The sequence below is a fragment of the Cyanistes caeruleus genome, chromosome 18 (genome assembly GCF_971803275.1).
Source record: "Cyanistes caeruleus chromosome 18, bCyaCae1.hap1.1, whole genome shotgun sequence".
Classification (NCBI taxonomy): domain Eukaryota; kingdom Metazoa; phylum Chordata; class Aves; order Passeriformes; family Paridae; genus Cyanistes; species Cyanistes caeruleus.
In genome coordinates, this window is record NC_141718.1 from 8679549 (window position 1) to 8694383 (window position 14835).

The 14835-nt window shown below is 44.6% G+C and overlaps 1 protein-coding gene across 1 annotated transcript in view; it reads left to right on the forward strand.

The window, feature by feature from the left end:
• The first annotated feature begins 13221 nt into the window (after positions 1-13221).
• The window catches only part of MED13L (mediator complex subunit 13L), a 166028-nt gene continuing 164414 nt past the window's right edge, over positions 13222-14835 (forward strand). The window contains exon 1 of the mRNA XM_086856439.1: positions 13222-13386. Within this exon, the coding sequence (XP_086712565.1) occupies positions 13315-13386 (72 nt within the window). The 5' untranslated portion in view covers positions 13222-13314. The remainder of the gene's footprint in view (positions 13387-14835) is intronic.

The following is a 14835-nucleotide window of genomic DNA, read 5'->3' on the forward strand; positions in this document are numbered from 1 at the left end:
AGAGCTTTTGCTCACGAGTGATTCCACCTTTCCCACTGAGTGCTGCTTTCCTTTATTCCTCTTTACATCACACTTGCCTTGTTGTTGTTGTTGTTTATTTGGGCACAAAGTCTCCTACACCAGCAGTCCCATCACAGATCCTCTGCAGGAGAGTGTTTTTTTCCTCCTGATCCTGGAGGCACTGCTGTGAGAACCTGCTGGTGACACTCCCACAGCTCTGCCCTGAGCTGGATGAACCCTGGGCTCAGGGAGCAAACCCCAGACCTGGAGCTGCTCTGCTTTTTCCTCATGCAATCCCAAAACTGCTTCAAACCCTGGCAAATTTACACCGTGTGGTGTCATATCACAGCCCCTGCCAGTGAATGTAAATGGCATAAAGAGCTTGTGGAACAGATGGAACGAGACATGCACGTAAAGAATTAAAGTATTTGTGAGGGAATTTGGCAAGGATGTTGGAATGCTTCAAGCACTGTGTATGGGGGTGGAGGGAGGGAGACCAGGATGAGTTGTGGGGGCTTCTATGCTGGTGATCCATTTCCTTCAGAAACAGTATGTGACCTATTTCTGTAATTGTGCTAAACATAGCAACAAATATTCCCTTCTTCCCACCTTCCTTCGGGAAGCTTGACAACTTCTTTCGTTGGAGAAAATGTTTCCTTGAGGAAGGGCTGTGAACTGCTTGAATTTGCATTGAAATATTAGATGAAATTAAAGATAGCAAAGGGAAAAAGGAAGGCCTGGGTGGGAATAGGATGGTTTGTTACAATCAGGGGCAGTGCCCTCACCTATGGGCAGTGCTGGGAACCAGTGCAGAAACAATACACAGCTGTTAAGTTCACTTACATGGAATGACTTAGAGTTTTCATTTTAAAATGGCTTAGCCAAATTATTTTAAAGGTGACATTTTAGGAGATTTTTATACACATACACAAAGAGTGGTGGATTTTGAGTGGCTCATCAAATTGGAAAGGAACAGGATGAAATTTTATGTAAAAGAGGCAGAGAAAAGACACTGGGAAGTTGAATAAAAAGTATGGAATTCTGCAGACTTTCCTTTTATAATTGATCAAAGCAGACTTGGTAACTCACATTTTTGATCACCTCATTGCATAACTTTTTTCTTGGAAGATACCTCTTGAAGTTCATGATCATGGCTTGGATTGGCTTTGAGCAGGGAGCTCTCCATGCCACAGGTAACCCTCACACAGATTAGGGTGAGAGTATTGTAATCTTCAGTCTGTCTTTCTCAGAGAGAGGTGACAGAAGCCCTGAATCTGAGGATAGATGTTCACTGCTCAAACAAAACATCTAAATTCAGAGATGGGAAAAGGAAGCTTTCCTGCAGCCACATGAAAAGCTGAAATATTAACTAAACAGATTTTTGAAAGAAAAAAGGTGATGAGTTTTGAACAATGCAGACCAGTGATTTAGGATAAGGTAACACCTGGTGGTTTTTATTAAATCTGTAACACTTCTTGTGGTGCTACTGGACTTTAAAAGAAGCCTCCAGCCAATGAGTTTGCCCCAAAAGAAATCATGAAACAACAATGTGGATAGAAGACACAAGTCATGTTTCCCTTGATAATCATAAAAGGCTCAAATTACCTTCCTTTCCATCCCCAAAGGGGGCATAAATACTTCATTTATGAGATTGTTTACGCATGACTAATCTATTTCTACTTGCTAATTGTAATGACTAATGTGTGTTACAAGACAAATATTAGCTTGTAATAATACCTGAACAAGTAGATTTATAAGCATTAAGCAAAAATACAAATAATTAGCAGAAGCTGACTGGCATTATCGTCTAATTAAGTGTAAAGACACTTTCTATATGAAAGCAAAAGCCTGAAGAGTTCTCAAGAAGCTGTAGGAATAACTAGGCCATGCTGCTGTTCTCTCGATAAAAGGGCAGGAGTCAGGTAATATTTAATTTTCATGGGAGCTGCATTCAGTCACGCTTCCCCCACTGACGTCAGTGCAAGAAAAGCACTTTCGGCCTGTTCCTACCTGCTGAGGCCATATGTCCACTGGGAAGAATTTGGCAGACATCTCCAAGTAGAAGTAATTACAAGAGACAGGAGCAGTCCAGAGAGCAGAGTTTGGGAGTTATTTCTGCACTGCCCAACTCCCTGCCCACTGCTCCCAGAGAGGGAGTGCAGCTCACCATGCACTGGGTGTGATACACAAACACAATTTTGACTTGGCCTGTGCTGCTTTGTTTAAATCAAATGTGAAAACTTGGCTTCATTAAAAGTGGGTTCTCCTTAGGTGAGGTGGAACATCACCTCACTTATTCCAGGCTATGGAATGTATCTCCATTTTCTGGAGATTCCATTATGAGGGGCACACGGACCAGAGGGATTTTCCAACTGCTACAATGTAAATTTTATGTACAGGTCAAAGCACCACAGTTCATATTATATTTGAAAAGTGGATTTAAAGGGGCACCATTGAGTGTGGTACCTCCTGAAGGAACACTGAGGGCTCCCGGTCCAGAAACTCCCGTGGATTGTACCCTCCTTGCCTGAGAGGCAGGACTGAAGCAGTGATTCCCTGACTGTCCTGGATGGAAAGATAGCTGGTTAATCCCAGGCTGGAGCCAGAGCACACAGTGAGCAGGCAGCACCTGTGATGAGAGAATTTGACCTCAAGAAGCAACTTGGGACAGACGTGTGACACAGTGACACAGGCTGAAAATTGATGGCAGTTGGTTCTAAAGGTAGAAATTGGATTTTGGCTCATAAACAGTGTCATTACCTCAAAAATAGTATTCTAGAGTAGCTTGTTACACTAATAATGTAATCTTTCATTTACCATCTGTGAGTAGCACCTAAAATATTTGACCTGTATCACAGACAGGAGTCTTGCCTGAAACATCAAAGTGAGCTGAGGCTTGTGCTAGAATTGTTACCCAGCTCCCACACTCCCAAATCCTTCCTTTCTTTTTGACATCTTCCAAGTTTTCAGTGTTCTGATAAGTGATTGGGATAGTTCACACTGAGGGATAGGATGAGGAGTTCCTCCCTGGGAGGTACCACAGGGACACAAGGGGTGTGTCTGACCTTCAGCTTCAAATAATTCCTATGCCCAGCTGTAGACTGGGAATGTGCTCCTCCTGCAACCCAGGGGTCTACACCCAGTTAAATCTTAGCAAATATTTCTTGTATTTACAATGTCAAGAACAACAACAAAACAATGGTTTGTGTGCCTTCATCCAGTCCATCTTAGTGGCTTAATACTGAGATCTAGAGATTCAGTAGAATTGTTACTCGTAAGTTTCTCCTTTTACTCAAACTCTACAGCTCTGATGTGAGTTTAGATTTTATACAAACACATTTCTTCCAAATACAGATTTGGAACACCAACTGTGTTTTGTCAAAATACTGTATTGAAGGTGTAGAATAGAATTTAGGCTCTGCAGAGTGCTGTGACTTGTAGCTTTGTCAATCATTTAAAAAAAAAATGTCTGTTAGCAAAACCAAGCACATTTCAGAATAAGTTTGTATCCATCAAGCCCCATATCAGCAAGTGCAAACAGCACTTGTTTCTGAATATGAGGAGGAAAGGTTTGTTTAAATCAGCAGAGTTGGTCTTTGTCCATTTTAGTTTCATGTGCCTGAACACTGGAGGTCACATCTGATTAGAATGGACCAACATCCTCTGTGATTTCAGAAAATACAGGGGCTCATGTGAACTGCTCCCTCTTGTATCAGGAGGTGAACCTTGGGGAGTTCCTTGGTTTGGACACTTTCCTGCCAGGACTGGGTCAGTGTTACCCTTTCCATCTCCTCTGCAAACCCATTCAAATTTTTTATTTTTCTTCTGCATAAAATCTCAGTCAAAGGATTTTCAGCCAAAATGATTGGCTGAGTAGGAATGTGGGTATTTGCTCTGTTGTGTGACTTAAACAAGGCCAAGAGGCTGCAGGCTCCACACAGGAAAATAATAAATATCCCTGTGTAATTCCTTTCTTCGTATGTCAAGGAAAGACTAACATTTCAGTTTCTTCCTGAAACGAGTGTCAGAAAAATCCAAAAAAGCAATATTCACTGGGCTGCAGGAAAACAGAAGGCTGGAAAGATATCTCTGAGCTGAAAGACAGGCTCCCTTTACACAAACATTTTAAGGTATGGATAGTTTCTTGATTAATCAAGAAAGCAGTTGATTAAATTAAAAGCAGTTGAAATGTTTTATTGTATGCGATTGTATTGTCTCTTAGGGTGAATATTTTAAATTTTTGATAGTAGGAGTGGTAGCAAAATATATTTGCTCTGTAATTCCATTGTAATTTAGGGCATGTGAAACCTTAAAAATCTCAGAGAAATGCATTGTTTCATTTAATAAGGCTTGGAAACAGGGATGTCAACACAGAGCATCTCTGGAAATCTTATGGCTCTAATTCCTTTATTCCTTCTCATAATTTCAGTGAAAGCTTTCAACACAACATTTATCTGCAGTTGATGGATCACTGAATGCTTACAACTGAAGAAAATTAACATCAAAGATATCCAGTAAATTATTTTAATGGTTGGATCTTTACCAGAGCGAGCTTCGCCTTTTGCATGTTTTGCTTCCCATAAAAATACAGTTCATATATGTTCTGAAGGCAGAATTTAGCCAGAGCTGACTATTTGCTTTGATTTACATTTCTTATAAGTGAGCTGTGAGTGAACTTGACAGCTCTGTGGCCGAAGGGAAGTCCTGATACCGAGGTTCCAGAACAAAAGGGCCTTAATGAGGTCAGAGTGGTAACAGAATGTAAAACAGAGCATTTCTTATTCAATCTCATTATTACTGATGAGCCTCCACTGCGTTCTTCAGGCTCCAGTTTGGAATGGGGTGAGAGGAAGCAAAGACAGAAGGAAGAACAGACCTAAATGTGAATAATACTGAAATTATAACAAATATTGCAATGTGGGCACCTGAGTGAAGTGCAGGAACATCACCTTTGCATTTTGGTCGGTACACCTGACACTGAGCAGCTGGTTTAGTCTGTGGATGAGTTTTTTTCAGGGGCATGACCTGAACCTCAATCTCTCTCTAAATGGTGAAGTCCATGGCAGTACCATCTACTCCAAACCCTTTGCTCTCCATCCCATAAATGCTCACTGACTGCGCAGCTGCGCTCCCCTCTTCAAATCTCAAACCTGTGGAATGGTTTGTTCTCTTTTCAGTTTACAACATAACTTTGTACCCACAGAAATCAAGATGTACAAAATTTGAGAGCATAACAATAAAATACATTTTGATGACAAGAAAAATAAATCTAGAGGGAAAAGAAGAGGGGAAAATGGAAATTCCTATTAAATAATGCCTATGTGGATCTGGATTTGAGCAAAAGAATCTGCACAGTGGCTGATAATGGCCTGAAGTACCAGAGCTGTTGCCTAGAAAGTATTTTTTATACCTTTCCAGATTGTGGTAACTGTTTCAACCTATGGATGTTTGAAGGAGGAATTGTAGGAAGATAACAGAAGGCAAAGAGCTGCATTAATCCAGGCTCTGATGTGGTCACTGATCACAGACAGGAGCCACAGTTTTTATTTATCTTTTTTGTAACATTACTTGAGCATGACTTTCAAAAACCCCAAAGATTTCTTAGGACTTACAAGAAAAACTTCACCTTATCTTTTCCCACCACAGAAAAGGAAAATTATTTTTAGGATTCAAAAAAATATTTGGAGTGATAAATTTCATTTTCCTGGGTTTTTTTTCTGTGCTTTGTCCACAAAGGTCCTACTGTCAGATTATTTTTTTATTTGTTTTAATTTTAAACTGCAGAGTAAATCTTGTAAGTTTGGCAGAAGAAGCCCTTAGATATTTCAGTGCAATACTTTGTAATTCTTGTTTTTACAGCCATAAACACCTTCTAATGCCAGAGGGGAAGAGGACTTTAATCCAGATAAAATAAGATTCTTAAACCCTGAAAACTGTACTCAGATTTATGGGCCAATTTTAATTTTTGGGCTCCCATGCCAAAAGCAGCACATTCCACATGTGCAGCACAGGGTGATGCCTGCCTGGCTGATTCCAGGGTCATGGCACACCAAGCAGCTTCACCCATCCAGAGCTACCCCACAACCTAATCCAACAAATAAATGCGGAGTTTTGTTCTCAGAATGTGTTTGCCAAATGTTATTTCCATATTTACTTTGCCTTTTAGCCTTAAATATTTTTTTTTCTCTTGTAGTATTTTTATCCTGTATCTTATTTAACACCTTTTAATAAGCTGAATTCTTACCAAGCTAGCACAACAACATCTGAAAGATGAAATATCTCTCTTTGATGGTATGAAACCATGACCCAACAGGCCCATCCTCTGCCTGCAGGGCTACTGGGAGCTTCATGTTAGATTATTAAATCCTTCAGAAACTCAGGTATGTTTATTCCTAATGCAAGGTATCTTGCCAAATCGCCATTCTTTCCTCTTTTGAGTGCAAAAATAATTTACAATTTAAAAGTATTTGCCATTTTGCTCTGCCCTAAATCACACTCCCCTTTTATTCCTGAGTAGTTTCAGTTGTCATTTGCTTCTCTCTGTTTTTCCAAGCAGCTCATTTGCTTTGGTTCTACAGAGTATTCAAATGTGAAGTTGCAATGGTGTCTCACAGAAACCAAAAGGACAAGCTGGAGCACAAAACTGTTCCTCACTTCCACTTGAAAATAAGCACCTTCCTCTGCCTTCCTTGCAAGGAACTTCTGGCCAGCTCTCTGTCCCACTTGCACCTGAAGCTCTCAAAGCCTCTGTGAAACAGATCATTCTCCTTTCTTTAAAAAAAGCCAAGTGAAAACCTGTTCACAGGTTTTGACACATTTTGACTGTCAAATGGGTCAGCATATATGGGACTGCCTGAAGCTTGATTTTTAAATCTTATCTCTATTTCCAACATCTTCTATTTTTTTAGTATTACACTTGCTTGAAAGTAACAGTTTGCATTTACTACTTGCTTCATCCCTACCAGTTATACCTGAAATGTCATCTAAATATCACTGTGATGTAGGGAAGGAATCAATCTACTCTGCTCCTGAACTGTTTTTATCCTTTCATCCACAAAGCCACATTTCTAGAGATTTTCTCAGATTCATTGCTGGCAGTTTAAACTTCACACAGACAAATTTAGCCATCCTTTTTTTCCTGGCTGCCTCACACTTCCATCACCAGTAAAGGCACCCAGCTACAAGCATGGCTCTTTAGAATGAGTTGGGCAGCTTTGGTGCCTTCCATTCCTTCACTGTTCCTTCTCTGTCCATCCCACTCCTCCCTGCTCTCACCGAGCTCCTGCTGCTCCTCCATCCGTAGCAGTCAGAGATGATCTTTTCTCTTTCTAGGCAGCACAAGATTGTCTATCTCCCCTTGCCTGCCACTTCTTCCTTTCCTGCCTCTCTTCTATCTTTTACAACCCAGAGAACAAGCAGCTACTAAGATAATTTTTCTGTTTTTTGATAAAAATACGGGAGCACATCTGCTCCGGAGTCAGCTTAGATGTCTCATTTTTGTCATTAGGACTCGAGTATTAATTTGAACTTTTTCTCTTCTCACTTTCCTAATGATGTGACCTTTGGATAATGGAAGTCCTCTACAACTGTTTGCAGATTTCTTTCAACATTATCTTGGAGGTGGAAAAACTTCCCCAAGTTGGCTTTCCAGGTCATTAATCTTTCCTCAAAGTGCTCCATAATAGGCACTGTTAGTGTAGGATTGAGACAAGCAAATAAAATAATTTTCAGGGAATTTTCATGTGTTTGAGTCTCAGGGGGATGTGGAACCCTTGACAAGGTTAGCTGATTCAAAGGCCACAGTCTGATTGCTGGCAAGACTTAAACTATGGGTCTATGGACAGCTGCTCTACAAACAAATCTTTTACTGATGTTTTTAATTTCCTTCTAGAAGTACCCATTCCTTCAGAAAATCAATATCTTGCTTTAAAACTCAGATAACTTTTTTTACTATTATTTTTACCAGGAGAAAATAAACCTGCTAATGCAGCTATTCCTGTATCTTAATAAAATGAAAATGAAAATGTGAGTTTACTGGTAATCTGTATCAGTGTTTAAAAAAAGAACTATTGGGTATTGGTTTGTTTTGTGAATTTTAAAATTATTTTTATGTTAAAATTAGATGTTAATTTAGTCAATGAAATAGTTTATCTGGTTTGGCTTTGGGGTTTTTTTTTCCCCTCTTAAATCTCCAGTTTGTGGAAGTAAATTGTTTTGGTTCAAGAACAAAATAATTTTGAGCTGTTGTTTATAAATATTTGGAGAAAAAAAATGTAAGTATTGAATGAATTGAAAAACACTTAAGAAATTTATACAATCTCATAGACAGCAGACAATGAGACCACTGCGAACACACCTGGGGTGAGGCTGCTCAGCTGTGCTGTATCACGAGAACATATGAAAAGAAACTGCATAAATCATGGTCAGAATCTTCTAAAATTCTGTGACTTTTAATCTTTGCCAATGAACTTGCTCATTTGAGTACAGCTTATTTAAGGGAAATCCAAGAGCAGGGGGCAAACAGAATTATTTTTATTTTAGCTTTTTGCTATATAGAACAGTTGGAGATCCTTTGCTTGTGTGGTATTCCTAACCTGGGTATCCTATCATCCTTCCCTCCCTGGTCTTTCCATTACTGAGGAGGAAAACACAGAAATCAGTAAAAATGACACTTGATTAAATTAGACATGAGACAATCCTTAGTTGTACTGCAGCTGCTGGACTTTTTTTCAGTCAGTAACCACAATGTCCAGCTAAAATACATGGAAAAATATGTTTCACCTGGAAATGAGTTGTCTTTGTCATGGAATGTCCAATGCTGCTGAGTTTTAACATAGACAAAGCTTGGCTGAACTCCAGTTTTGCTCTTGTAGAAGGGCCAAATTCTACATCCAGGAGAGCCCTGTCTGAGCCTGCTGCTCCAGCTGGGTGAATTCCTCTAGGAAACGCTCCTTCCATGGATTGGATGTACAGCAAAGGGGCCAGACTTTGGGACAAAACAAAGCCAAGCCCCTGTTTGCCATTCCATCTTTGCTGGAGCCTCCTGTGACACCTTTGTGTCTTTCCCCATGTCTACTTTGAAGCTTAAGCAGCACCTGCTGGTGAAAGCAAAGGCTATGGAAGTGCTGAGGCATCCTCCTGGAAGAACTGGTTTCATCATTACTCTGAGCTCTGGGGAAGTTGTTCTAGAATGAAATAAGCTGGGCTATCACTGTTTGGAGTAATTTTGTCACGGTGAGGACTGGCTCATTCCCAGCTCTGTGTGCTGAAGGCTGAGTGTGACCCAACTGATCTCCACGAGCCTGGGAATTTCCAGTGGCTAAACTTTGGAATTGCAAATTAATCCATTGACAGATCTAGTAAAGACTGTATCTTCCCACTACAGAAAAATGGTTATTTTGTATAGTAGAAACCCCAATGTTATTGTTCATGTTCATTGATTTTTGAAAAGAGGTAAAGAAAAGAGGGAATAAAACTGAAATGCTCTGAGTTGGGGAACACGTTCCACCACATACCATCTCAGGTAATTATGCACAAGGAAGTGTCACTTGTGTGTGATATCTCTAAGTGGAACAGTTTCTGTTTGAAGTAATGCTGCTGTCAGAGACAGCAAGGGAACTTCCCTGGTTTTATACTGGGAAGGGAAGGATTAGACTGTAACGATTTCCCTTCACTGCAATAACTGAATGCAATATAAAATCAAGTACCTGGCAAAGGATACTTGTAAAGAAATGTTACCTTTTTTCAGTTTAAAGCCAAAACGGACCTGGCAGTGAAGGGCTGTGGTCAAAATGTGTGACCAGTACCATTTCCAAAGTGCAAGAACCAACTACTCAGCTTCAGAACATTGTCACAAAACAGGTAATTGAATTCCATTACATGATTTTTAGTAAAACTAAGAGGGGAGATTTAAATTAAATGGTAGGAGGAAATTGCTTACGGTGAGGGTGGGGACAGGTTGCCCAGAGCACCTGTGGCTGCCCCATCCCTGGGAGTGTCCAAGGCCAGGTTGGATGGGGCTTGGAGAAACCTGGGATAATGGAAGGTGTCCCTGCCTGTGGCTGAGGGTGGTACTGGATGGGATTTAAGGCCCCTCCCATCCCAGGCCATTCTATGATTTCACAATTTTTAATTTATAAAGTATTTAACATTCATAAGACTACTGGAAGGTGGCCAAAGCAGCACAGTATGAGTATGTTAACATTTCTCCTCATGAAAACGGACCTGAATCATCTGTTAGACCCCACATTTTCCTGACAAAATAAAGCATAATAAGTCATCACTACTTGAAAGATCCAGATAAGAGGAATGGTGCTGACTGGAAACACCATTTGGAGGCTAAGCAGCATATGGAAGGAACAGGAATTCTGTAGTGTCCAATCCTGCACAGTGTTTATCTGGATAAGTAATAACACAATTCGCAATTCCAAAATATTTTCTATAATAAGAAAATAATCTCTCTTTTTCATGGTAGTGGATGTTCTTTTATTCCAGATATAGGGTGGATATTTCATCAAAGGGTTTGTTGTCCCTGGGCCTCCTGTAGTGATAGGATGGGTGCGTGGTGCTGCAGTGGAGTTACAAAAACTGTACTATTCTAATGCGGAAGGATGTGGTTTGGGGTTGGTTAATACACACTGCTTGACATATTTACAAGTGTCAGATTGTGTTCTCTGTTTATAAGACTTGTGCCAAAAGGAAAGGGAGTAACATGGTCCAAAGTACTTCCCTGATTGTGGGTGCCAGGATGTAACAAGCAGTTTTGAGGCTGTGACACTTGGACGGAATAAATTGCAATTGTAACTGAACTTGAATAATTTGTATTTGAAAACATTTTTCTTCACAATATAGGCCCAGTCTTTGCAAGACAGAATTCCTGCTCGGCGTGGCAGGGAAGGGATTGATGGATGGTGGATTTGTAAGAGGAAACATACACAGAGTAAGGACTCTGAGCTGGGTGGAAATTTTCTTTTGGCTTAAATTCTGTCTCTCACTCTGTGTACGTAATTCAGGTAAACGTGATGCCTGTTTGTAGGAGAGATTTGTTGCCATGAGGTAAATCCAAACAAACTCCAGTCAGCTATTGCAAGAGATGCTAATCTTAATTTATTGCCAAGAAAAGTAAATTGCAAAAAAGACTCTTAAATGTGATTAAAATCACGATAAGGAAAGCTGACATTGGGCACAGAGTGAGAAGTTTTTCCACTGAAGCACATCACTGAAAACGTGCTGCATTTCTGTATTAAAGCTTAAGCTGAAATGTTCAATATCTTCACCCATTAAACACAATATTTGCTTTCTGCCACCTGTGGAACACTTCAGGCAGGGAGGAACTCAGGCAGGTGAGCCTAAATCTGCTCTCACTGGCTCAAATCAAAGGGTTACAAACAGTAAAAACGTTGTTTGTGATGAATTATCTGTTTTAAACCGAGTTATCTCCCTCTTGCATGGTGCTGAGTTAGACACCATGGTCCTTATGGGCCCCTTGCAACTCAGAATATTCTGTGGTTCTTCTCCAGATCATGATTATTTTGGAAATGAAATTCATTTGTTTATCTAACTCAGGTGTTCTCGAGCTCCCTTTATAAAAAGCTGACGCCCCTCGATGACTCTGAAGCTATTTCAGGAGAGCGCGGGGCTGTGGAGAACGTGCTGTTAAACTCGGCTATGAAGGGAGCTCGGCGTGCCCTGATGCAGCAGTGGCCATGAACGAGACTTGAGGCCTTTTTAAAGTTACTTTGAGCACTCTCGGGTGCTGGGGAAACCCTCCGGTGATCCGCAGAACGGCCGGGACCGTGTTTCCCCCGTGCCTGGCACCCCGAGCGACTTCCCTTCGGCGGCCAGGCGCGGTGCCCGTGGTGGAAGGGACTCCCCGGGGTCATCCAGTGCCGCTCCGGGCCCTGCCAGGGCCACCCCAGCAGTCCCACCCTGCCTGCTCCTGAGAGCCTTGTCCAAGTGCACCCGGAGCTCTGGAAGCCTCGGGGCCGTGCCCATTGCCTGGGGAGTACCCGAAGAAAGACAAAACCTTCCCCAAATGTCTAGGTAGCACGTCTGTTCTTTTTGATTTTCCCTGATGGTTAATAGAAGTATTCTGTCTGGTTCAGAGACAGTAAATGGTAACTTTCCTTATCCAGTTTTTCATTTATTTGGGAAAAAAACCCAAAAAACAAAACATCTCAAAACCACCTTTGGTAAACCTGTAACATCACAATGTAAAACTGTTTCAACTTTTCCAGTAAGTCACTGGTTTTCTTATGTTCTGTGGTACTTCGTGACTTTCAAGTGGTCCCCGGGGAGCCCACTCAGTGCCCAACCACCCTCTGCGGGAAGAGCCGTATCCTGATATCCAGCCCACCCTCCCCTGGCACAGCTCCAGCCGCTCCCTGGGGCTCTGTCGGTGGCCGCCGGGAGCATCGATCCCGTTCCGGGGCTCGGGACAGGGACCCGGGACAGGGACCCCCCGCGGCCCCGCCGCTCCCGAGCGCCCCCAGCGGCCGTCGGGCGCAGAGCAGCGGCGGCGGGAGGCGCCCCGGCGCCGGGGCTCCGCCCCCGGGCCCTCATCACGTGGTGCGGCGCGGACCAATGGCGCGGCGCGGTGCGGGCCCGGGCGCCATTGCTGTCAGAGCGCAGGAGGCAGAGCGGGCGCGGGGCTGCGGCCGCCGCGGGCACGGCCGGCACAGCGCGGGCGAACAGCGCTCCCTGCCCGGGCCGGGCCGCGCCCGCACCGCCGTCACCCCGCGGGCAGCGCCGACGAGGCGGCGGCGCCGGCAGCGGGAGGAGGAGGAGGAAAACACCATCCACGCACAGCCAGCGGCGGCAGCAGCGAGGGGCGGCCGGGCGGGGCGGGGAGGGGACACAGCGCCCCCCGCCCGCCGCCGCCTCCGCACGGGGCCGGGACCGGGACCCCCCCTCGCCCCGCCCGCACCGCGTCCCGCACGGACCCGCCGCCCTCCGCGCGACCCCCGGCCGGGGGGGGCCGCACCTGGACGCGGAAGGGCGGCCCCGGGCCCCCCCTTCCTCCTCTTCTTCTCCCGGCCTGGAGGAGCGGGGGACGCGTCCCCCCCGCTTGCACCGGAGAAGGGCCTCCCGGCTCGAGGATTATCGGCGCGGGGGCGGGTAGCGAGGAACAGCGCGCCCGCCCCGGCCTCGGCGCGTCCCCTCCCGGCCGCGGGGCCCCGCGGGGCCGAGGGGCCGGAGCGCGGCGGCCGCCCCGGGCAGTGACGGGCTCGCCCCGGGGGTCGCCCGCCTTGCCCCTCGTCCCCCGGCCGTCCCCCCAGACATGCCCCGCCGTGGCGGCTCGGCTCGCCGAGGATCATGACTGCGGCGGCGAACTGGGTGGCGAACGGGGCCAGCCTGGAGGACTGTCACTCCAACCTCTTCTCGCTGGTGAGTGAGCGGGCGGGTGGGTGCCCGGGGGTGGCTCCGCACCGGCTTTGCCGGCCGGGAGCAGCTGCCGGGGGTTTATAGGCAGGGCCCGGGGCTGCTCCTGCGCTGGCCCCTCCCCCGGCCCGGTCCCCGTGTTTATTTTGCTCCTTAGCGTGGTTTGCTGCGGGTCCGTGTATCGCGCTCGCAGCTGGGGAGCGGGGAGGGGACGGCTCTGTGTCCCCTGCACACGACCATCTTCCCTGGTAAACAGGCTCCTCTCCCCGCCTCCCTTGGCACTCCGTGCCCTGTGCGCTTTGTGCCACCGAACCGGGGGGTTTTCTCTCCTCTCACAATGACAAACGCCATTTCAGCAGCAGCGAACGCTCATGTAGTGTGATCGTCTGTCGGACTTGCTCTGGGCTCCTGTGACGGCGTGTCAGCTGCTGTTACAGCCTGCTCTCCTCTTTGCACACATCGTGCTCGGGGGCAAGAGGTTAAAAAAAACCAAAACAACCCCAACCTTTTAATTTGTTCTTCTCTGAAGAACAACAGCGGCGGACAGTAGTGTGCCGGATTGTTTGCATAGATGCCGTCTGCCCATCTCACTGGGAACTTCCCATGTGGATTGCGTGGTTTAATGTTGGAGAAATCACGGTATCAGTTTTGGCTGGTTATATATTGGCAGTTTAAATTTAAAATACGAAAACAATTTGCGTGTAATGGCAAAGTCATTTGGAAATACCTTGCTTTATTTTACCTGGCACGCACAGGAACATTATCCCTTCTGGCTAGGCAACAGCTGAGTGAGCGAGAGGGCTGCTGGATCATCGGGAGCCTTCCAGTGCTACAGAATAATGTCGGAGGGGAGGAGGGACTTGTTCCGTGCGTGGTGTGGTGGAGTTAAAACCTTGTGATGCAACTTTGGGGGTAGCATGTGTGAAAGGCTTGTGGTGGGTGCCCCCTCCCCGCAGCAGAGTTCTGCCAGAATTGGAGGTGGGTACATATGTTCTTCTTCTGATAGAACGGAAGAGATTGTTTTTAGCTCCCTTATGAAAATAAGGAGAGGGGGAAAAGAAAGGAAATTATTTAGAAATGCAAATGATCAAGCTCTTTGTTTTATTTTTTTTTTTAACTTTGTTGTAGTATATTTGTTATTTTGTCTCAGGGTTGTTTTTGGTTTTTTTTTTAATCTACATATATTTGGTGTATATTTTGCTCGTACCTTCTAAGAATCTGGGACGAGAGTCGTCGTCTTCCACTGCTGGAAAACTGTTCCAAGAGCTTGTTCTGTGAAAACGATACATTTCTTACTTTGGCTTTTTATTGAACTGTTATGTAAGTTTGTATCGGTGCTTCTGTTTGAAGGCATGTAGTAATATTTATAAATATGTAGCAGTGCTCTGTGTATCGAGATGCTGGAGGGGTGATTTGGGGGATTGTTATGGTGATTTTGACTACGCTGCTCTTAGC